The sequence below is a fragment of the Amphibalanus amphitrite genome, unplaced genomic scaffold (assembly GCF_019059575.1).
Source record: "Amphibalanus amphitrite isolate SeventyFive unplaced genomic scaffold, NRLGWU_Aamphi_draft 000406F_arrow, whole genome shotgun sequence".
Lineage (NCBI taxonomy): Eukaryota > Metazoa > Arthropoda > Thecostraca > Balanomorpha > Balanidae > Amphibalanus > Amphibalanus amphitrite.
In genome coordinates, this window is record NW_024881900.1 from 96,457 (window position 1) to 117,935 (window position 21,479).

At 48.4% G+C, this 21,479-nt stretch overlaps 1 protein-coding gene across 5 annotated transcripts; it reads right to left on the reverse strand.

Moving 5' to 3' along the window:
• Positions 1 to 490: 490 nt before the first annotated feature.
• Positions 491 to 21,413, reverse strand: LOC122390706 (intraflagellar transport protein 88 homolog). 5 transcript variants are annotated; one of them, XM_043383890.1, is made up of 17 exons: positions 21,352 to 21,413; positions 12,166 to 12,315; positions 11,902 to 11,997; positions 11,343 to 11,491; positions 10,998 to 11,193; positions 10,572 to 10,789; positions 10,281 to 10,390; positions 9,627 to 9,748; positions 9,166 to 9,341; positions 8,706 to 8,892; positions 8,192 to 8,378; positions 7,665 to 7,812; positions 7,116 to 7,227; positions 4,805 to 5,039; positions 3,717 to 3,845; positions 2,762 to 2,899; positions 491 to 1,405 (listed from the first exon to the last, which is right to left on the reverse strand). In XM_043383890.1, the coding sequence occupies exons 2-17, from the start codon at positions 12,277 to 12,279 to the stop codon at positions 1,296 to 1,298; spliced, it is 2,427 nt and encodes an 808-aa protein (XP_043239825.1). In that variant the 5' UTR covers positions 12,280 to 12,315; positions 21,352 to 21,413; the 3' UTR covers positions 491 to 1,295. The 5 variants fall into 5 exon arrangements, with proteins under 5 accessions (XP_043239825.1, XP_043239829.1, XP_043239827.1 ...); XM_043383894.1 differs by lacking the exon at positions 21,352 to 21,413 and adding an exon at positions 21,180 to 21,265; XM_043383892.1 differs by lacking the exon at positions 21,352 to 21,413 and adding an exon at positions 21,156 to 21,255.
• Positions 21,414 to 21,479: the final 66 nt, after the last annotated feature.

A 21,479-nucleotide genomic window follows, 5' to 3' on the forward strand; every position in this document is an offset into this window, starting at 1 on the left:
CGGTCGCCGACCACCGGATGTGGGCTGCGCAGTGTCCGTTCACGGATATACAGTTCGCACTTCGCGCGATACGAGCCTCCCGCGCTCGGACTCGACTCCGCTGCCGTAGTGGTCGGACGGTTATTCGTGGTCAGGAAAAAAAAACGGTCTGTTGAACCCACAACCATTTATGGCTTATGCCCAATTAATTCGATATGCCTCACAGTCACAGAGAGCGATTTTATTGACTTCACGCCGTGCCCGTAGGTATCAAACGCTAACACAACCTTCATGAAACAGAGCTGCACCGTCCATCGATGCAGTTCGGCTTGCGCCCCTCGCCCATTTGCCCTTCCTAATTCGTGGCGCAGATGCGCTGTGCGGCTAACCCCGTTCTCCCAGACACAAAATAAGACAGATGCATGGCAGACTAAACAAAACTATGCCACTGTCTCGTGATTCGATCAAAACATTAACAGATCTACGAGTTAAAACAGCCGATACGGCACAATCTGGAACTGACGTGGCTTTATTTGGGTAAGCAGACGGTAAACACACCTTTTTATATAGACATATGGACAGAAACTGTTGTCGATGTGGTCGATGCTAGGTAGGCCGCCGTCTAGGCTGCCAATACTGTGTAGGACACTGAATTATACGAGCAATTATATGCTAGTAGCGGTAGACAGCGACCTATCACATGCCTTTGTTGGCAATTAACGTTTTACGACTAATATGACAAATGAAGAACATGAATAACAACACAAAAATAAAGTAGGTATAACGGATAAGTAAAACACAATTGCACATCATCGCATATTGAGCAAGTGAGGAAGTCGAAGTCTCCAAATCACAAATGGCCTACACGTTTTGAAAAAAAAAAAACGGAGATTCAATCACACCCAGACTGGACCCCTAGCGGTAAGATCTAGACACAGTCTGGCTGTAGTGGCTGTTCTTTCCGCACGTGACCACCGCGTAACGTATTTATCATTACCAACAGCAGAACTCCGTCCCAGCAGACACGGACGATGCTCACAACTCACAACCAATGCCGAGAAATGCATGCATCTGTCCATAATACTTACACGATACCCTGCACCTATGTACCGCGGTGGAAGCCAATAAACGACGCAGAGAACACTCAGCCCCCGCCAAATAACACTGGACAATCACCGCTCATCACAGCCCAGGTGAACCAGCCGCCACACCTTCCACACACTAGCAGGCGGGCCGGCGGAACGGCTGGTCGACCGAAGGGACGGCCCATGGACCGTGTGTGCCGGAGAGCGGCGATCCGCCGTCTCACTCGGCAGCTACTCCGGCAGCATGTCGTCGTCCAGGTCGTCGTCCCAGTCGTCCTCGTTCTTACCGTCCTTGGCCATTCGCTGCTTCATCGGGCCCAGCGGGTCCTTGTAGCGGGCGTCTGCGGGCGCACGGGTGGGCGAGGCAGGTGTCACACGTGAGAGTACGGGACAATGCGCTGGCTGCATAACAAGCAATTATCTTCCACGAATGAGGTTAATGAGGAAACACATCTAGTGCCAGCAGTGTCATTCAAAATATATAGTCGCCAGTCGGGACAATAAAATGCTTGAAGATCGCACCAACACATTTAAATGAAGAACTGGATCAAATCAAATAAGGCATACACCATTGTACCGAGATTAAGGCTAAAAAAATGTTTGACACATTCAAACTGATTCCATACCGTCAAGTTACGAAACGAGAGTTGGCCATCGCTCGACCACATCATCCATTACCGGTCACCAGGCATCGGGAAAATCCTTTTTGAAAGGTTTGCATTCCCAATCCACATTCCTTGTGCCGAAGTGGATTGCATTCCTACCCGCAATCCCCTTTTTTCACTTGGATTGTGATCAAATCCGCAATCCTTTTTTGCAATCCTGTTGTATCATTATGTGCACTAGTGGATCTGGGGGAGGGAGGGGGGCATATGGCCGTGCCTCCATCCCCAAATCACCCATTTCTAGTACCTAGTCTAGGGAGGGAGGGGGGCATATGGCCGTGCCTCCATCCCCAAATCACCCATTTCTAGTACCTAGTCTAGGGAGGGAGGGGGGCATATGGCCGTGCCTCCATCCCCAAATCACCCATTTCTAGTACCTAGTCTTGCGAGTAATTCCTATCTAAGGCACAGGTATTTTATGGGAAATATTTTTTGCGTCAAACACCCCCACATTTAAACCTCTACCCAACCAGTGTTTTATATTTTTAAAACTCGCCCTCAAATACGTAATTTTGCCCTTCCTATGTAGTTCATCAGCGTATATTATTTTGAGCGTTTAAATTAAAAGCGTTTAAATTATTTCAAGTTTCGATGTAAAGCCCTTGATAGCAAAGTACATTAAGCCGATGAAGCCGATCTCATAATTTTCAATCGCAACAAACCATTTCAAAGCACTTATCAAACACAATCCGGATTGGATTGCAAAAATTGGAAATATGATGCAATCCAATCCGCAATCAAATCCTGTTTTTTTTAATGGATTTCAAATCCAGGTGCAATCCACCAAAAAGGAATGCAATCAGGATTTTGCAATCCTGCAATCACAATCCTACCGATGCCTGCCGGTCACTGTTTCGACCTATACAAAGACCGGGTTTGGCCTCACATTGAGCAACGATTCACCACCAATCATCGGTAGCATTACCTACGTAACGTTACTTTCCAGATAGCGCAATCCTGGCTAAGGACTAACCCTCCAGGCAAACGAACACCTGCCGAGTCACCGATCGGACGGTCCGCCGGGCCACTCACCGATCTCCTCCTGCTGTTGGGGCGTCGGCCCATCCGCGGCGGCGGCGGCGGCGGGGGCGGGGGCGGCCGCCGAGCCCGGCCGACTGCCGCCCAGACTGGAGTCGGAGCCGCCGCGGCCCGAGCTGCCCCGGTACGACGCTGTCGGAACACGTGGTGTGTCAGTATTGCAGATACGGTACCTAACATCGGGGCGGGGAGAGGCGCGACACGACAAACAGCCAGATTGGAGCGTGATATGACACAACGGAATAGATAAGCGAAACCATTTAGCCCAGTAAATTACGTAAATTTTCAGCGCACCCTATTTGAAACGCGCTTTCGTTTATTTACGCGTTCGTTTATTTCCATGCATTACAGCTTATTTCACGCATCCGTTTCTCATATACTTTCGAATCCACAGCATTCGAATCAAAGAAGTCGATAATGCTTGATCTACAGCGGGGCCCCATTGTAAATTGACTGTAAGACATGCCCTTAGCTCAATATTTACTCTGTAGTGTGTTTAGGAGCTTGGCAAGTTGATGGAATGCAAAAATATTTTGACGAATGACACGAGATGTGTGGTATTGCTGCCGGTTAAATCAATCAAAAATGAGAAAGTCACGACTCAGTTATAGCTTGGAAAAAATTGCCAGTTTCACCCAAAAACGTTAACTCAATATCGCAATATTATAGTTGATATTTAAATATGCCAATTAGACGTACAGTTATCGTCAAAAACAACATTTACCATTTTAGCATGGTTACTGCGACCCTTAATTATGATAAAATTAATGAGAGTGAAATATGCAATATGCATCCATTATCAACAAAAACCGGTCTCAGCCGAATATCCTGAAGGCATCTCCAAAAATAAAACAATCACATACACAAGAAAAACGGCGAGCGACGATACCATCTCAACTGAACAGACCCCACAGTCACCACTCCGTAAATAGGCATACGTCATACTCACTGCCTGGCTTTCCCTTCATGCGTTCATCCCGCATCTCCTTGGACTTTTCGGCCTTCTTCAGCTCGATGGAATAGTCTGCGGCCTCCTTTAGGCCGAGGTCAGTGCAGATACGCACCAGGAACTTCAGGCCTGTCGCAGAGTGGGTGGACAGAGCCGTCAGGGGAGGTGCAGGGGGTGGTACGTCAGCAGACAGACGGAAAATCCACAGCACACGTCATAGACCGACGGACAGCGTGGAAGATGTATATCAGGCCGCGCACCATGCAAGGTACCAGACCGCCCCGCAGCAGATAACCCAAGGTATAATGTATAAGACAGCCCGAAGACCCGAGATTCCATCCATCCTGACGCACGTTGCGTATCACCGGCGAGGGTGTGACGGAGGGGACATATTATCACAGGCGTATAGCACTCTGAAGTAGGGCATACTGTCGCAATATATCGCAGAGTTTGTATGCCTGACCAGTCAAGCAGCGTAGTAGGAAGTTCCTACTGGAACATAAACAGCCAGTTAAAATCAAAGATGTACCAAATCTAATCTTTGATTTACAAACCCTGGCGGAGAATCGTCACGGACGTGAATCGTTAAAAATTGTCATCAACAACCTGCAAGGTTTGAGCTCCCCAGTCTGTGAGAAGCAGCCGGACGCGGTCCATGTGACGGGTCCCGTCCCGCTCCCCGTTCCGGGTCCCGTCCCGCTCCCCGTCCCGGGTCCGGCGGCGGCGACAGGGCGCTGACCGGGTCGCGTCCGTCCCGCTCCCCGTGCGGCGGCGGCGTCTAGGCGGCGCTGCCCGGAAACGCCGTGCCCCTGACTCATCACTGGCGGCGGCGGCCCGGCGCGGCGCCTCGAAATAACCGCCGCCGCCGCCGCCGCCGCCGGATTGCATCATCGCCACGCCCCCCGCCGCCGCGTGTCTGGCCGGCCGGCAAACATAAATAGAGCGGCCGCGCACGGGCGGTCCGTGCAGACGCCCGGGCGGCCCCCGCCGCCGGCGCCGGGCGGACCGGTCCGCGCCGCCCGCCGCCGCCGCCGCTGCCTCCGCCGCTGGCCGCCCCAGACGGGCCCCGGCGAGCCGGACACACTCACACTCGACATTGTCGGGGAACTTCATGTGGATCTCCTTGTACTTGGCCAGCGCGCGCTGGTAGTTGCCGGCGCGCCGGTAGCACGACGCCACCATCAGCAGCCACTTGACCTCGGCCGGCTGGATGAGCGCGGCGCGCTCGAAGAACATGATGGCCTTCTCGGAGACCTGGTGCTCGATGAAGTAGGAGCCCAGCCAGTCGATCACCTCCAGGTTCGACGGGTAGAAGCGCGACGACTGGCGGACGCGATGGTAAAGGTCAGGGACGGGCGGGCTGTGCCAGCGCCGCCGGCCAAAGCGGTGACGTCTGCGCCCAGACGGCACCGACAGGAGGAAGGCGGGTGGACAGGAATGCAGGCGGGTGGACAGGAATGCAGGCGGGTGGACAGGAATGCAGGCGGGTGGACAGGAATGCAGGCGGGTGGACAGGAATGCAGGCGGGTGGACAGGAATGCAGGCGGGTGGACAGGAATGCAGGCGGGTGGACAGGAATGCAGTCTGGGGGACTGTTTGTGTTTGTCCGGTGAATCCGTTTCACTGGAGATGTTTGTAAATATTAAGTTTTAGTCCACTTGAGCGCAAAATTAACACGCAGAGGATGCTCAAAATATAGGCAAAAGCGCAAACCATAAAAAGTCTTTTCAAACCTTTTTCAACTATCTACTTGAATGTGATGTTGGGAAGTATAGCCAGACGCCAACATTTTGACTTCTTACAACTGATCGACGAAATATGGAAAACATAATAAACGCAACAAAATTACGAAGAAATTTACACGGAAGGTAGGTAGCTGTGACGTTTCCATAATAAGTGGTTTTGAATGGGTTTTGATGACGCTTTCCGTGTCTTAGCTCTGCTGTCTAGGTCCAGCATCTCGAGGGAGGAAAGGACAATTGTCGCACAAAGACTGCAAAGCAATTTCTTCCATCTGATTTCTCCATCTCATTATTTTCATCTATATCACCAAATCTTAAATATTCAGTTTTTTAATCGAGATGCCCAAATTCAAGCCGGCAAGGTCAGATGGGCCTTGTGTCAGATCACCTCCACCTAAGAGCAATTCATCTGAGTTTCAAAACGTACACAAGTGCTACGAGTTGAGCCCCCACGCCTCAGCGATTGAAATATACTCAACACGAGGTCGTTTGGCAGAGGACGAGGCCCAGGTCAACATTTGGCCTTGAACTTGGCGCAAACATTATCCTTACGACGCAATATTCTGTGCTGCTTTAGGGTCCGGATGTTTCATAGAAAACGTAGTACACTTCGCAACCTGAATATATGCTGAAGAACGCAGAACTTTAGAGGCATCAGCAAACTTCTGCATGAATAAAACTATTTATCAATGTCATTCCCTTGGTAATGATAATGCTGTCGTGAGGTACGATTGGTCCATGCGAGGTAACGGCTGGCATGAAATAAGGACCGTGGAAGTGTACAGTTAGTTTGTGGTGAAAATTCTGGCGGAACATCGCCGTCACTATAGAGACAAATGCCTTCATCGCAAAGCAGAATATTTCGGAGTACTCCTTGATGAGCATGTGATAACTTCTATCATGACCACAATCTGTATAATTTGTGATAGCGCGACTTATATAACACTACCGTTCCGGTCTCAGCAGGAGCAGATGGGGCGACTGTGCGCCGTAAGTTCTGGCCCACAGATCTGTGCGCCAGTGTATACATACTTGGCACAGGGTCAGGGGCGAGGGCAAAGGTCATGGGCGGGGTCACGGGGTCTGTAGGAGCATGTGACCGGAAAAATTACAAACTCGAACCGCCAGCCGCGCTGAGGTTGGCTGTTTATTACGGTTCCAGTTTCACCAATGATCCATTGCACGATAGAGTCAATCATGCATGTTGTAATGTGCACGTAAGGAACACTTGATAGTTCAACACACACGCGGAAATCACAATGCGATAAAAGTTCACCATCATCTGAAGCCTATAGGATTCGGAAAAATTTCAGATTTTCAGGGGGCAAAAAGAAGTTATATAGAAATTATTTGTGGAATTATACGTTTTCAAGTCAAAACTTCAGAGGGACGTCAATCACGGTTCATCAAGTTTTAAGCTCAAATCATGCATATTTTGAGGTAAATTTGTAAATACCGTCAGAATGCAAACACATATTCATGTCGGATTTGTTGGGTTGCGCGCATGCATACCGAAAAATATATTTAATCCGGAGGCAAGTTTTTTTTTTTTTTTTGCATGCAGTTTGATGACTGCCAACACGTCTAAAATTTACTCTGCCTGGTACAGTATGAGCGTCAATGGCAGATAATCCGACTGCAGCTCGCGTGTACTCACATCGAAGAAGTACTGGTAGGCCCCCTGTTTGTCGCCCTCTCGGTCAAACAGACCTCCGAGGTGGAACAGGGTGTCCGGGTCGGTCGGCACCAGACTCAGCATCTGGACGTACCTGCAGCGACACGGAGCGACCACTGAGCTACAGATCGATACGAAGTGACGGCTGGGAAGGGACGGGTGTGGAACAGCGTGTCCGGGTCGGTGGGCACCAGACTCAGCATCTGAACGTACCTGGGAATGGCGACACAGAGCAAGCACTACACAGACTGATGCGGACACATCGCCAGCTAGTACGGAACCATATGCAGGGATAGCGTGGCCAGACGAGAGTCGTAGACGAAAACGATAAGAAATTCGCTACGCACGATCAATGAATTGTGCTGCCATCTACCTACCGTGCGTTAGCTTTCAGTCTGAAAGTATATCGGTGGATAGGGCACGGGGAACGTTAAAACCTACCCCACTCCACTCTACAAACTGCCATCCACTACCACTGCTACATTCCCCCACCGACCCACCCCGCACCACCCCATCCACAGTGGCACGCACCACTCGGTAGCCTGGTCGACGTCCCCGAGCAGCTCGTAGCAGCTGGCGATCTGGTAGATGATCTGCGGATGCGAGCGCACGATCAGGTGCAGCTTCTCGAACGAGGCCTTGGCGTCGGCGTACAGACGCAGCTGCTTGTCCACCAGACCTGCGGCCGGGAGATCGCAGAGGGAAGCGTTGGTTACAGCGAAATGGGGATTACTTCCTATTCGCTGGATTTCAGCCACGGGACAACCATGTGATGGAAAACTGATTCATATCACATCTCTCTCCCTTTATTAGCATCTAGCAAAGCAGGCACATTAAGACTACTGTTCAAAATGGCAACATTTACCTACTGCTCAACAAACGACACGATTTTGTCAAAAGCTTCAGGTCTCTGTGACAAGTGCATTATTTCATTATTTTCTAGAACCAAGTCGACGCTTAATAAACACATGCAAAAGGGTTCTGATATGGAAGAATGACGATACCCACATATTTCCCTCTTCTGCTCTGCCCGCCCCAACCTGGAAGCCGCTCCGTACCGAGGTTGTAAAGCGCCTGCACACAGGAGGCGTCGTTGTCCAGCGCGCAGATGTAGTACTCCTTGGCCTTCTGCAGGTCGCCGCGCTGCAGACAGCAGTTGCCCAGGTTGACCAGTGCCGGCGCGTTGTAGCCGTCGGCGTCCCTCGCCTGCACTGCGTACCGCTCGGCCTCTTCAAACTCCTTCCGCTGTGAAGGCGGGCAGAGGGTTAGTCAGAGTCGGGACCGGGGTGATTGGCGAGTGATTCTCGTCGGGCCTAGAGGTAAAGGTTGTGAAAACAAACGACAGAAATCGTAAGTTTTATCGATGATGAAACTAGCCGAACCATGGCCTTAATTACTTTACCAAATACATGTTTAAAGCCCAATATGCTCACTACCAAAACTCATCACCATTCGACCCGCCCCGACTAACGCACCTTGCCCATCCCACTCGCCGTCGCGCTATTGTGATGCTAGGCGGATCTACTGACTACCACTGACCTACCCAGTGACACTGCCGCTCAGACTACTGACCAGGAAGTAGAGGAAGGCCAGGTTGGTGAAGGCGTGCGACGCCACCTTGGTCTCCACCTTGTCAAACACCCGCAGCGTGTCGATGGCCGCCTTAAAGTCCTTGCGGCGCAGGTACATGATGGCCTTGTTGATTTCCAGATCGCTGGCCAGGTCGGCGTGCTGAGAGTTCTTCAGCGTCTCCAGACACCTGACGACGAGAGGTGAAACATGTAGGTATAGAACCATCGTCTGGACCTACTGCAAAGTGCAAATATTTACAGCTAAAAGTCAACAGATATTGTGACGGGCAATTTAATAAGAAGTCGTCCATAAAGACGTGACAGTGTATTATAGCCGGTCTACTCGTATGTCTATAGTTATAGCATGCGGCAGCCATGCAGGGCATGAAGATCACGCTCTCCATATACGATCATTCTTCCCACAACATAATATATTCCGACCCTACCACGGCGCCACTGACCAGTCGTAGGACTCGGAGACCTCGGCGGGCGTGTCCCCGGTCGTGGAGATCAGTTTGGACGCCGTCAGGATGCACTGTTCGGCCTCGTTGCGCAGACGCCGCTCCTGTTTCCGCATCGGGTCGTTTTTTATCACCTCCACGACCAGGGCCGTCTGCGGGTCCTTCTCAGCCTCCTCCTGGCGGGCGACCGGGAGAACGTGTTAGGCAAGGGGTGACATGTGGTCCAACAGGAGGCAACGACGTATGGGCATCAGGGAATGTGGTTTAACGCCGGAGGCAGCCGGATAGATGGATATTATTGGAGACAAATGAGCGGACAAAGGCGATCAAAGAAAGGGAAGAAGAAAGGACGTTAGTTTGTAATGTTTGGAAAGAAAGCTGGTTTTCGGGGATACTAGGTTAGTTCTGCTGAAAGAGCAAACCAGCAGACGTCATTCCGTGCACGACGTCAAGACACATACTTCCAGGTCTTTGTAATGGTCCTCCTTGTCCATATCAAACGGCACTTGGAGTAGCTTCTCGAAGGCATCTCGCTGTTTCTGTCGCTCGCCCAGAGCCTGGTAGCAGACCACCAGGTGCAGGCCTGCAATGGTGTCAGTGCGGTGCTGCACTCATCAAGTTAGAACTGCCGAACTGGTGAGGGCCACCGTAATGACGACGGCTGATAAACCAAGACTGCACCCAGAGTACCCCGTTCGGTTCAAGAAATTCCCAGCAAGCAGGGATCAGCAATTCACACAGCAAGAGCCACCACAGGGATAGATGCCTTTAGCAAACCGTTCAAAGTTGGGAAGTTTTGCCGAACAGATATCATCAAATTAATTCGGTGTTATAGCACGGCCATTGCCCATCATGCATGCAGTTTTACGCGATGCAGGAATTACGAGCAAATAAACACCACCACATTGCTGACACCGGTACTACTTAAATCCCTCCAACAACACCAGTGAAAACAAGAATGCCTAACAGCAACTGCACAACAAAATGCAGACATGCAGTAAAGCGTTGAACCATGAAAAACCGCCTTCTCGGCGAGCGACTACACGTAGCCCACGGGTATACCCGGCAGCACATGGACCTGTGCGAACTAGCATGACTGTACAGTACACACAGACCTGTGCGGAACGAGGCCTTCTCGTGCATACAGTACTCGAAGCTGGTAATGGCGTCCTTGTACCGCCCCATCTTCACAAACAGGATGCCAATGTTGTGCATTATCTTTATCCTGTCAGGTGGATAAAGGATGGGGTGAAGGTAATGGACCAAAACGGGACATCTCAGCAATCAGCAATTTCATCTCGTAATGAAGTGTGCCAAGATTTACTGCACTCTACTTCGTACTACGCAGATGGACCGACATGATTCACCTCTGTATCTCTACCTCTTTACCTATGAAATGTGCTTACTTCGTCGAGTTTTGTCCGCTGGGCACTTGATCGAGCGCCATCCTATAGAACTTGAGTGCCTTGGGGTACTCCTCCATCTTGTAGTAGATGTTGCCCATGTTCACCTTCAGCCGACCGGGGTTGTTGAAACTCTTGTTCTTGGTGATGACATTGTATGTGTTCAGAGCTTCGGTGTACAGCTCATTCTTGGCGTACTGGCTCGCCAAGTTCGTCAAAACCTGTGACAATGAAAACAAAAGATAAACATAGCACAGTTAGGCACAAGCCAGACAATGGGTTAAATGGGACCTTCTCAGCTTAGCCTTCACCAGTTTGTTAGCTGAGCAGTAGCACGAATACAGTCAAAAACAGACTCGTACCGGCTTTATACACTTATGTTCCACCCGCTCACATCTCAGCCGCCCCTCGCTTCCGCTCGCCACTCACCACAAAGGTGAGCTCCATGTTGTGCTGCTCGCTGAGACCGGCCTGGTCGCGTTGTCGGATCAGCGTGCGCTCCTTGGTGGACGCCTCCTTGGCCTTGTCCAGCGCCAGTTTACCTTCGTTCCGGCAGCTGGCCAGACACGACTCCTCGATCAGATCCATGGTCATCACCTCCAGCTGGCGGATCTTCTCCTCGGGACTGCAGGGGTAAGAGAGGAAATAGAGGGTTATTAAACAGGGTTATCACCTCTAGTTGGAGCATCTTCTTGTCGGGACTATTATCTCAACCTAAACACATCTAGTCGCCGCCCTGAGCCACTGCCGAGCCGCGAGCGTAGCACTACGTACGTCTCGGGTTTCTGTGTCTCCAGCACGGGTTTGGTGCTCTCCAGCCCGGGTGTGCCGGCGCCGGAGGAGTAGCCGGCGCCTTTGACGGCCGTCATCGGCCGGCTGTCGCCCGTGGAGCTGGTGCGGACCGCCGCCGTCATCCCGCGCACCTGTGCGTCATCGGCGGCACGGCGTCATCGGTCACATGTGGCCGCAGCGGTACATGGCCACTCGGTATTCAGACAGACGCCGGCAAACATGGGGAGCGATGGATGATGGAAAATGGCGACCAGTCGAAGCTTCATTAAGTCTACGAATCATTGGCAAGATGATCGCGCATCTGCATTGTAAGCATAGCCTTCTTTAAGCATAGCCTGGGTAAGCGTAGCCTTCTTTTATTGTAACAGCTTATCCCATGAATGTTTATAGAACTTCTACGTTTTTATCTCACGACATCCCAGTATCTCCGATGACAACCATTTTTATCGTGCGAAACGCCTTCTCTCCTCCATTCCCTCTTAAGACAAAAGTCCCTAAGCCTGCCCAGTACCCAGCCCGAGCAGCCCCATCGCCGACTCACCCCAGCCGTGCCGGGCGGCGCGCCGGTCCGCAGTCCGGCGCGGGCCTGTGTGCCCGGACGGTTTCCGGCCATACCGGTGGCCAGTCGAGCCGTCGTCTGTGGATCAGGGTGTGTCATAGTTACCTATAAGAGAATCCTATGTTTGGAAATGGTGCTAACTACTCTCTAGTGTAGAAAACTCAGTCATCTGATCGCCAGGATGCAGTTCAAGAATGACAAAGGTTTAGGGAATAAGAAATTAAGATAAAGCGGTTAAATACGCACCGTGGGCCGTTTTCCAGTGCTGGTTTTCAAAGCCTGCTGAAAATCAGCATCATTTTCCATCTCTGATTGGTCGATGGATGCATCAAATTCATAAAGGTCCTCTTCGTCTGCCATGATTGAAGCTTTGTCACTTGATCACTTGATCAGATTCTGAAACAGGTAGATAATAAGATATAAGCACCGTCGTCCACATTCACAAAACAACACGGGGAGCAAGACCACTGCAGCACAGCTATTACAACCAGAGCTCTGTTCGGTCGCTGTTTTTTATCAGCAAGCTGTCGGTTTTCCCATATAAGGAAGTTATGCTGGTGATTCTTGGCCTTTCATTGGTCAAATGAATAGGCCACATGAGTTTGACCAATGAGGGGCCAAGAAACAGCAGCATGCTCGCAGCCTGCTGATAAAAAACTGCGACCAAACAGCGCCCAGGATGGTAGAGTGTAGAACCAAAGCCAAAGGCTAGTTCTGTCCGGAGTGCCAGAGAAGAGCTGAAAATGAAAAAAAAACTATAATGCAGCAGAATTTAAACAGAAGGTTGTATGTGGGTACTGAGTAGGTTACCCACTAGTAGGTTGTATGTTGTAAATATGCAGGTTTCAGGTAGGTAAGAACATTAAGAGATTATAGAACATTTTATAAAAATTTTGTTATGATATAAATGAGTCAGAATATTTGTTTGTAGCCACACATTTACATTTTTCTGCATAGCTTCAATTTTGGGTTTTGTGCATGAATATACTGCATTTGACTTCCTCCACCATTCTGGGGCAATCCTCTCGTCTAGTGAGATTCCGCTTAGCTTATGTTTAGTCAGATGGCTCATTCTCTAGCTCTTCCTGGCTCGCTGGGTTGTCCTCAATGACAAACTCTTCAATGTGTACTCATAGTGTGTACCCAGATAATAAAGATATAGAGGTGTAAGTCAGGTGACCACAGAAGCCATATGATGGCTGTGCCCCCTGAAAATTACCCAATTTCACAATTCACAACCACTCTCGGAGACAACACATGGTCTTTAGGACAGTGCAAGCATGCTCTCCATTCTGCTGAAGCCACTGCTGGTTGATGGTGTCGGCACAGCTGCGCTGCAGCCAAGCCAAAGAACCAGTGGAGAACTCTCAGCCACCTCTCTTGGTTTTTTCAACACCGAATTCCAGCTGTCAACCTCAGGGCTCAGGACCTCGAAGGACGGGGGGCCAAGTACCCGACTGGAAAAATGCACGCTTTCGTCGAGAACTCGAGCGTAGTTGGGCGTTTGCGCCGAAAATTTTCGGCGTACTTCGGCGTAAATCGACGGCTTGCGCCGAAATTTTCGGCGTACTTCGGCGTAAATCGACGGCTTGCGCCGAAAATGTCGGCGCACTTCGGCGTAAATAAGCCTGCGCCGAAATTTCGCCTTGATCCAGTGCTTCCGGCCGTATTCGTATGCTCCCAGAGTTCCAAACAAATAAAAAATCTCACCGTGACTGCGCGATGAGCTACGTCGTCCACTCCAGAAGTTTTGAAACTGCCCTCGTAAAAGCCCTATTAACAGTGCTAGATTCTTGTCGCTTTCATATGTCCTTACCACAGTTGTCATAAACGTACTTGCATAATCTTGTTTTTCTACGTTGCAAGAGACGGCTAGGGCATCACCCTGAACACGGCAAGTCACACGCGGCTTGTCACAGTGACCAATGTACAGCATGGTCAGGCTGTTAGTGTCCTCACATGTGAGGACGACTTTGAGGGTCGCAAGGCAATACAGTTTTGTGATTAGCTTGATAAAAATACCCCAGAAACATTTAAAATTGACTCTTCAGTGACTTGAGACGAAACCTGGGTGTATTTTTACCGATCCAGACACTAAGAGACAAAGTGTTCAATGGAAGCACACTGACTCCCCCAGACCCAAGAAAGCCAGACAGAGCAGGTCCACTGGGAAGCTCATAATAATCCCGTATTTTGACAAAAAGGCATTATATTCAATAGCTGGGTCCCGTGCTCGGCCAGATGATTAACAAGGAATGGTTCCTGAAAGTTTTGCGGGAGTTGAGCAAGGGAATTCGCCACAAGAGACCGGAAGTCGGAACTCTTCAAATTTGGCCAGGGGCACCTGCACCAGGACAACGCACCCACCCACACGTCCATCATGGTGACGAGCTTACTAACACAGATGGGCATCAAAACTGTCCCTCATCCTCCCCACAGTCCAGATCTGGCCATCTATGTCTTCTGGATGTTCCCCAGACCGACAGAGAAGCTCAGGGGACGACGGTTGGAGGATGTGGAGGAGATGAATGAGGCTGTGACAAAGGCCCTGCCCCTGGGCACCTTCACTTTGAAGGACTAGCAGCGGGCCTTCAGGAAGTGATCGGAGCGCTACAACAAGTGTATTGAACTCGGGAGGTCTCATTTCGAGAGTCAATGAAGTTTCAAGCTTTTCTGAAACAACTAACTGTCTCTAATGAAAAAGTCTCAAAACTTCTGGAGTGCACCTCGTATATTCGTATATGGCGGACGGTGGGACAACACAGAAGTTCAGGCTCTCAAATTGCATGACCCTCATTTATTTTATTATTTTTGGCCAATTACAACAGCCATACCTGGGACCATGTAAAGTTAACCCTCGCCCGACGCAACAGTTTTCTCTATCTCTCTATCGCAAACGGCTCTGGAGCAGTCGCGAAAAAAACCGTCAGGGGGGAGGCACCAACCCCCTCGGCCGGCGAGGGTTAAATGTCTTCGGGAGTTAAACATCTTAAATGTCACTTATCTTGTCTCGTGACGTGTTCGTCTCAGGGTATTTAAGTCATGTTCAGTGAACCTGATTGTGACTCTCCCACGGCGGGAACAGTTCACCGATCGAGAGTGAGGTTATGGATTGTCGGATCCCCTAGTTCAGATAACGTATGCTATCGTGTGCGTATTGACCGTTGTGATTCCTGTATTTCCGGCGTGTGGTTTGTGAGCGGACGCCGGCAATCGGTCCCGCATGGCCTGGTATCTGCCCGATCCCATCGGCCGTGCTTGCACCACGCCTGTTGAAGGCCCCGTCAGGCGTCAGTCACCGGCTGGGCACTACTGCTGATCAGAGCCGGGCAACAAAATAAAGGTTATGTTATGGAACATGCCAGTGAGTTTGTGAGTCAGGAGATTTTGTGAATTGTGATAGCGAACGCTGGTGCTCGGTCCCGCATGGCCTGCTGATGTCTATTGTCTGCCCGATCCCGTCGACCGTGCCAACAACCGTCTGTAGACAGTAGTCACTGGAAGACAGAAGACAGCCACACACACACGCCAGCCCCCCCCCCCCCACCTCGACGAAAAGTGGGTGGCTACAGCCTGCAGCCATCAGTAAGCCTTGAAAATTTTCGGCGCATGAAGCATGGCTTGGTAAAATAATTTCGGCGCATAAACCCTTGCGCCGAAATTTCGGCGCATCACCTCCGCCGAGAACTTCAGCGTAGTGGAGGCATTTTTTCCAGTCGGGGCCAAGTATACATGCTGTAGGTGAAACTTCAGTTTTCTGCTTACTGCCTGATGACCGGTGTAGTCATTATCAAAAATGATTTACACATGCAAGCAGCAAGAAACAATTTTATGAATGTAGCTTGCACATGCTAAAATTTGAAGTCATTCACATTCTTACTTCTCAAGATATTTCCATTTTAAATCATCTCGTTACTTTTGGGACATAGGTTTCAATGTTACCTACCTACTGGGAATGGAAAAGTAAATTCAGACTAGTATTGACAATCTTCATTTGGATACATCATAAAAGTCATAATAGTGACATAAAAGTCTGTATTTTCATTGTTTCATGACTTTTACTAAACAAATTTTGCTGAATCTAACCAAGACCATGGGAAGACCACGACACTGAGTGTTTTGAGCAGGAAGCAGGAAAACCTTCTAATTGAGGGCCTTTTTGACATTATCAAATGTCAAATGTCAAATGTTTATCACATGTTATGATAATTTTCTGTGCTATTTTCATTAGCATTATTTATATCATACACGGTAAGGTACAGGGACCCGCAGTTGCTTCTGTACACACTAGTATTTCAGCGTATTCTTTGCCTGTGACACCGTTGGAGGCGAATTGGGAAATGATTGTGTGCTTATTAAAACCACCATCTGAAGGGCTTTAAACTGATGTGCTGCTCTCCTAATTCAGTGAACTTTTTATGGCTATATCAGCAAAACATTGTTTTCAGCGGTTTTTCCTGCCCCATTCGCCCCATTCCTTCTGAAACCTGGAACCGCTTATTCCATTTACTCCTGCCATCTGACGATGGTCGTGCTGACTACTAGTTCCGGCGCTAGTTACTGCTCCAGTCTTGCACCCGGCACAAACTCAGGCGGCACCGGGCCGTGGCTCGACCATGGGGAGGGTCGGACCGAGCCGACTGCCTGGGGCGCGGTTAGATCGGACGCCCTGCTGGGGAAGGGGACGGGAGTGAGGGGGAGTGGAGGAGGTGGTCACGTGGTCCGTCCAAGCTCGCAGACGACCTGACCTGTCCTGCGCCCAGCCATGTTCCGTGATCCAAAATGGCACGAGAGCTGTGGAATGCCTGGAGGAGACGCTTCGAAAGCGAACTTCAGCAGCATTAATTTACCATATTCTGTGGAGATAAATTAATATTATCTTAATGCAGAAAAAATTGTATGCCCAAGCTGTATAAGCTGTATCTTTTTAAAAGTTGTAAATATAATTATTTTAGGGACTTATAGGTTTCGTATACACAGTGAATTGTGTTACAATAAGCCGTTTCGCTGTTATGGTTACTAACTGAATCTAGTTATCCTTTTTTCTCACAGGGAATGACAATACAATAACAATACGAATAAAACCAGCCGTTTCGCACAAAAAAGTGCCTCCGTCAGTGGCAAGAAATAAGTAATTAGGCATACATGTTTTCTTTCGATAACGTCGATGAAGTAGTTATCTTTATTTTTTTAAAGATATATTTTCAACAGTTTTTAAGCACATCATGGAAGCTTATAAACATTTGTGTATTTTATCGGCAGCCCGGCTGGCCAGACCGAGACGGTGCCGCATTTAGTTCTCATCGATGTTAAACCTATACACTCATTTTTCTCCACTGACGAAGGCACGTTGTTGTCCGAAACGTTTGGTTTTATCCGCATTGTTTTTATATTGTCATTGTCCGTGAGAAAAACATACTCATATGGACTGGTCTCAGTTCATATAGAAATTGTTGCACATTCATCAACACAGATGAAATGAATATTAGCCCTCACCACACATATAGGTAGATGTAAGTAGACCGCGCCCGCTGTTTTACACCAATAAATCGCGGCAAAGCGAAGGATTGCGACGATTCTTTGGTGCCCTGAAGTTGATCAATTTTACAACTTCCCGGAAAATTAAATAGCCCTTATCATTTTTGCATCTTGTCTGAGAATTTTAAATCCCTGAACCAAATAACCTTTAACCTGTGATTATTTTTCTCAAGATCATGTCAGGCCAGAATAGCAATTGAAAGTCAGCGCACATCTTCTGTGTGTTTCCATAGTCGTTTCGTGATTAGCAACGTGACAACAAGTGAAATACCTACATTATCTAATGTTTGTCTCATTAATTGTTGTGGGTGCCAAGGTCACGTGAAACTCAGGTTAAGGTCATTTACTTGAAATGATCTCGGTTAACTTCCTTAAATTTACACCTTTTTACTGTGTTTTTTAGGAAGTGTTGGTTTGAAATTTAGCACCCATTTTAGCATTTGAAAACTAGGCATACTTAGGTATCAGTTATAGTGCCTATGCAATATGTTGCAAGGCTGTAAGTGCTGGTTGACATTCTATATAGCCGGCAGAACGCCTAATGGGTGATCTGGCGTGACCCGTCCTACCCCAAATGCTTTGATACATCATCTTTGATCAAAGCAAGTGCAAATTCGGAGTCAGAAGCAAGCCAAGTCCCAGCAAACTTCACTTGTAGAAATTCTAGCAGGACCCAATTTTCCGTGCTTTTGGGTTATTAACCTGATCTGGGAGGTCAACCAGTGACCTAGGATCTCAGCATTGACCAGGACATAAAAATAATTGGCTTTTTCTCGTCAGCGATGACGGACCCTCAAATCATCGGATTTCTCTCGTCACGAGCAACACGCTCTTTTTTATTTTTCAGCGAAGCTCTGGCTCTTTTTATCAAGGGCCGAATGGCTGAGGGTTTCTACGCCCCTCCGCTACATGTAAGACGCTGAAAAGAAATGCCTAAATAGGTGAGGTTTAAACATCGATTGCTTTTTAAGTGCCGAAGCCCGAAACACTTTAATTTACTTCGATAGCAGTTTTTAAGACCAACGAGCTCGAATAATATAACTTTGTAAGCACCACATAAAATGAATCGTGAGAGAAGCGGCTCAAGATTATGGAACTATGAGACACTTGGTTTTTAAACCTTTTCGTTGCAGACTGGTAGATTAAATTTTAGGATTGATTTCAGCTGATGCTCAAATGGAGCTATTCATTCGTTCATTCATGCGACCATCCAATTCCATTCATAAAAGAAGCCAGTGACAAAATTGTTCATTTTAGATAAGTGTGAAATACAAACTCAATAAAAGTTTAATGATACGGCAAATTTGACAGCTTTTATAATGAACAGACAAATAACTTTAACGAATCAAGGTTGCGAGCCCCAAATAGGGGAGAGTGAGGTATAGATGAGCCAAGGCGCAAGTTTAGCCACCCCATGTTTCTTGCAGCTCCTATGCAGTAGCGGCGGAACGCCTTCAATTAAGGGGGGGGGGGGGCACTGCCGACTTTTGGTCCCATTCTTTCCATGCAACGCCCATAGGGCTAATGTTAAAATGCCAAAATCAAAGTGGGGCACGGTGCCCCGATGCCCTCCCTGTTCCGCCGCCTATGCAGTCCTATGGCGCTGATTGACTTGAGCTTCCATGTGCCGTTCGCTTACGATGCTGCAGTCTTTCACGTGAGACGGCAACGTTCTCACGCTCAGCACCCGGTAACATGTGGTATCGCCCCTGATAACTAAGACATGTTTGGCTTTAAAATGAGATTGTTGTTATCTGCGGTGCATGGTTATTTTCCTTAGCGGGTGTCATTAATCGAAAATGGCCACGGGTGGGGCAAGATGAGCCATTTTCACCTGGGGGAAGATGAGCCGGATAAGCCATTGTTGTCTCCGCTGTCGAAAACCAAACTGAGCTGCGCTTGTTTCTGCTGAATAAAAATGGTAGGAATTTGTTTTTCTTTGTTGATTACACAAGTTGTAAGTGATTTGCAGATTATCTGAAGGATAAAATGATTTCTTCCGTGATAGAAAACTTGACGAGTTATTGGAAGGCTTAAAACAGTTACTTTTTGATGGAGGAAAAAAACTTTGCCATAAGTAGGTATGTATGCCATGGAGTAAATAAAAGAGCCCACTCTTCGCCGCGCCCGGGAAAAGAAGAGGTTCGCTTTTTCCATCCATGCTCAACTTTCCTCACGACGTGTCTCAACTTACCCCGCCCATGGGGTAAGATGAGCAACGTGCAAGATGATTTTTGACGTAGCCTTTCAGTACAAAAATAAGCGGTATGAAACATTTCTGGCCACCATTACATGCGCAATGACCACTCTGTCCGTCAACCCGTAAACGCAGAAAAATGATCAGTAAGTTAGCCTGTAGCTTACGAAAAACAAAAGCGGCTCAACTTACCTCATTCATCCCTACGTTACACAATTGAGGACATTTTTTAGGCCATCACAGTATTTGTCAACAATTGTTGTTTGGGGGCTGGGGAGGGTGGTTACTGGCTCATAAACTGTCCCCCCCCCCCCAAATAAAAGAAAACGAAACCGATCATCCGCGAAAAGAACTATTGAGCTCGAACCAAGGTGACGAATCGATTTATAGGTATGCAGGATGACTAACGATGCCACTTTTTGACTTCTTGTGTCAAATAAATTCCATCATCTGGATAGCACGTCAACATTCTATTTGACATTTTACAACAAACGTATACTATTTGGCGCGACTAGCCTCATAAATGTTCTGAAACTAAAACCGTTTCTTCGCAATTAACTTGGACCACGTCATCCCAGCTTATGCACGACAACAATAAAATAATGCTTCAGGATCACTGGCCTGAATTCGAATGCTTAAAGTTTACTCAAAACCGGTGTACTCAAAACCTTTACTCAAAACCGGCTGAGGCACTCTTCGCTACATCTCGTGACGGCCACCATTGTGTTGCATTTTTCGGTAAGCTATAAGTTAATAAGGAAAGGATTGGTGAGTGGGTTGAAAATAGACCCCCTCCACCCCCCCCCCCCCCTCCACATCTGGAAACATAAGTAATCGAAAGATCTGGCGATGGTTTATCCACCTCCTCTGCCGCCGCGCTGCGAGGCCTCGATTCGTTCGGTATGTGGCTTCCTGAGCGGTCCTCCCCGGAGGCAAGGTGAAAGGTCATGGCCTGTATCAGAAATTTATATGTTGCTGAATATGTTTTATAGTTCTTCCAAGGCCTTGGACACCGTTTTATTATATCGGATAAACATTGCACTTTCTTGTCAATCAATACATTTAAAGAAAACTTGACCATAATCTTATACTGCGGCAATTGTAGTTCTGCTTACGGTTGCCTCTTTATGATACGGGCCACCACCACCTCCACTGCGCTGGAGCTCAGGCGTTCTACCCCTCCCCGCTACGGACCGGCCCTCGGGCTAGGTGTGTTAGTACTGAGCGCAAACCTGTAGTAGTCACGTGACTTTCATTCACGTAGCGGGAACGGAAGCTATAGGCGATACCAAGGACGGGCTCTGGGGAGGCAACCGGCGCGGAAAAATAGCACAATTGTAGTTTTGGAAGAATATCTGTTGCGGTAAGAGGAATTATACAAAACATACTTGCTGGGAGCAAACATGTGTTATTCCTCCATACTTTGCGCTACATTTTCTTTCTCCAATGGCCAGCACTTAGCAAATAATAGCGCAATTCTAAATTGGTAATATATGTGTACAGTAGCAACTGCGGGTCCCTGTACCTAGGTATGTTTTTTGTTTCAAACTATTGCCAAATAATATTGATATCTTCGCATCCGCAGTAAATATGCGAGTAAGGCGAGACTGTGTTCGAAAAATAAGAAAAGAGCTAACGCCGTCCAATGAAACGACTGGTTGCTTGGCAACTTGCATGTTCCACAGCGAAAAAGGAACTTTTGCAGTCTGTTGCTAGGTAACGCTGACTTGACGCTGACTGTCGAACAGTGATCAGCAGCCAAATGCTTCATTATTTTGAAGCAATAGCGTTATTTTTGGAGCATAAAATGATTGCTGCCATTCAG

Coding starts and splice junctions, on each gene's coding strand:
- LOC122390706 (XM_043383890.1), bottom strand. CDS start 12,279: ATGGCAGACGAAGAGGACCTTTATGAATTTGATGCATCCATCGACCAA. Junction 10,790..10,997: donor ACATGGAGCTCACCTTTGTG/GTGAGTGGCGAG, acceptor TCATTGTCACAG/GTTTTGACGAACTTGGCGAG. Junction 2,900..3,716: donor CATGAAGGGAAAGCCAGGCA/GTGAGTATGACG, acceptor GTGTTCCGACAG/CGTCGTACCGGGGCAGCTCG.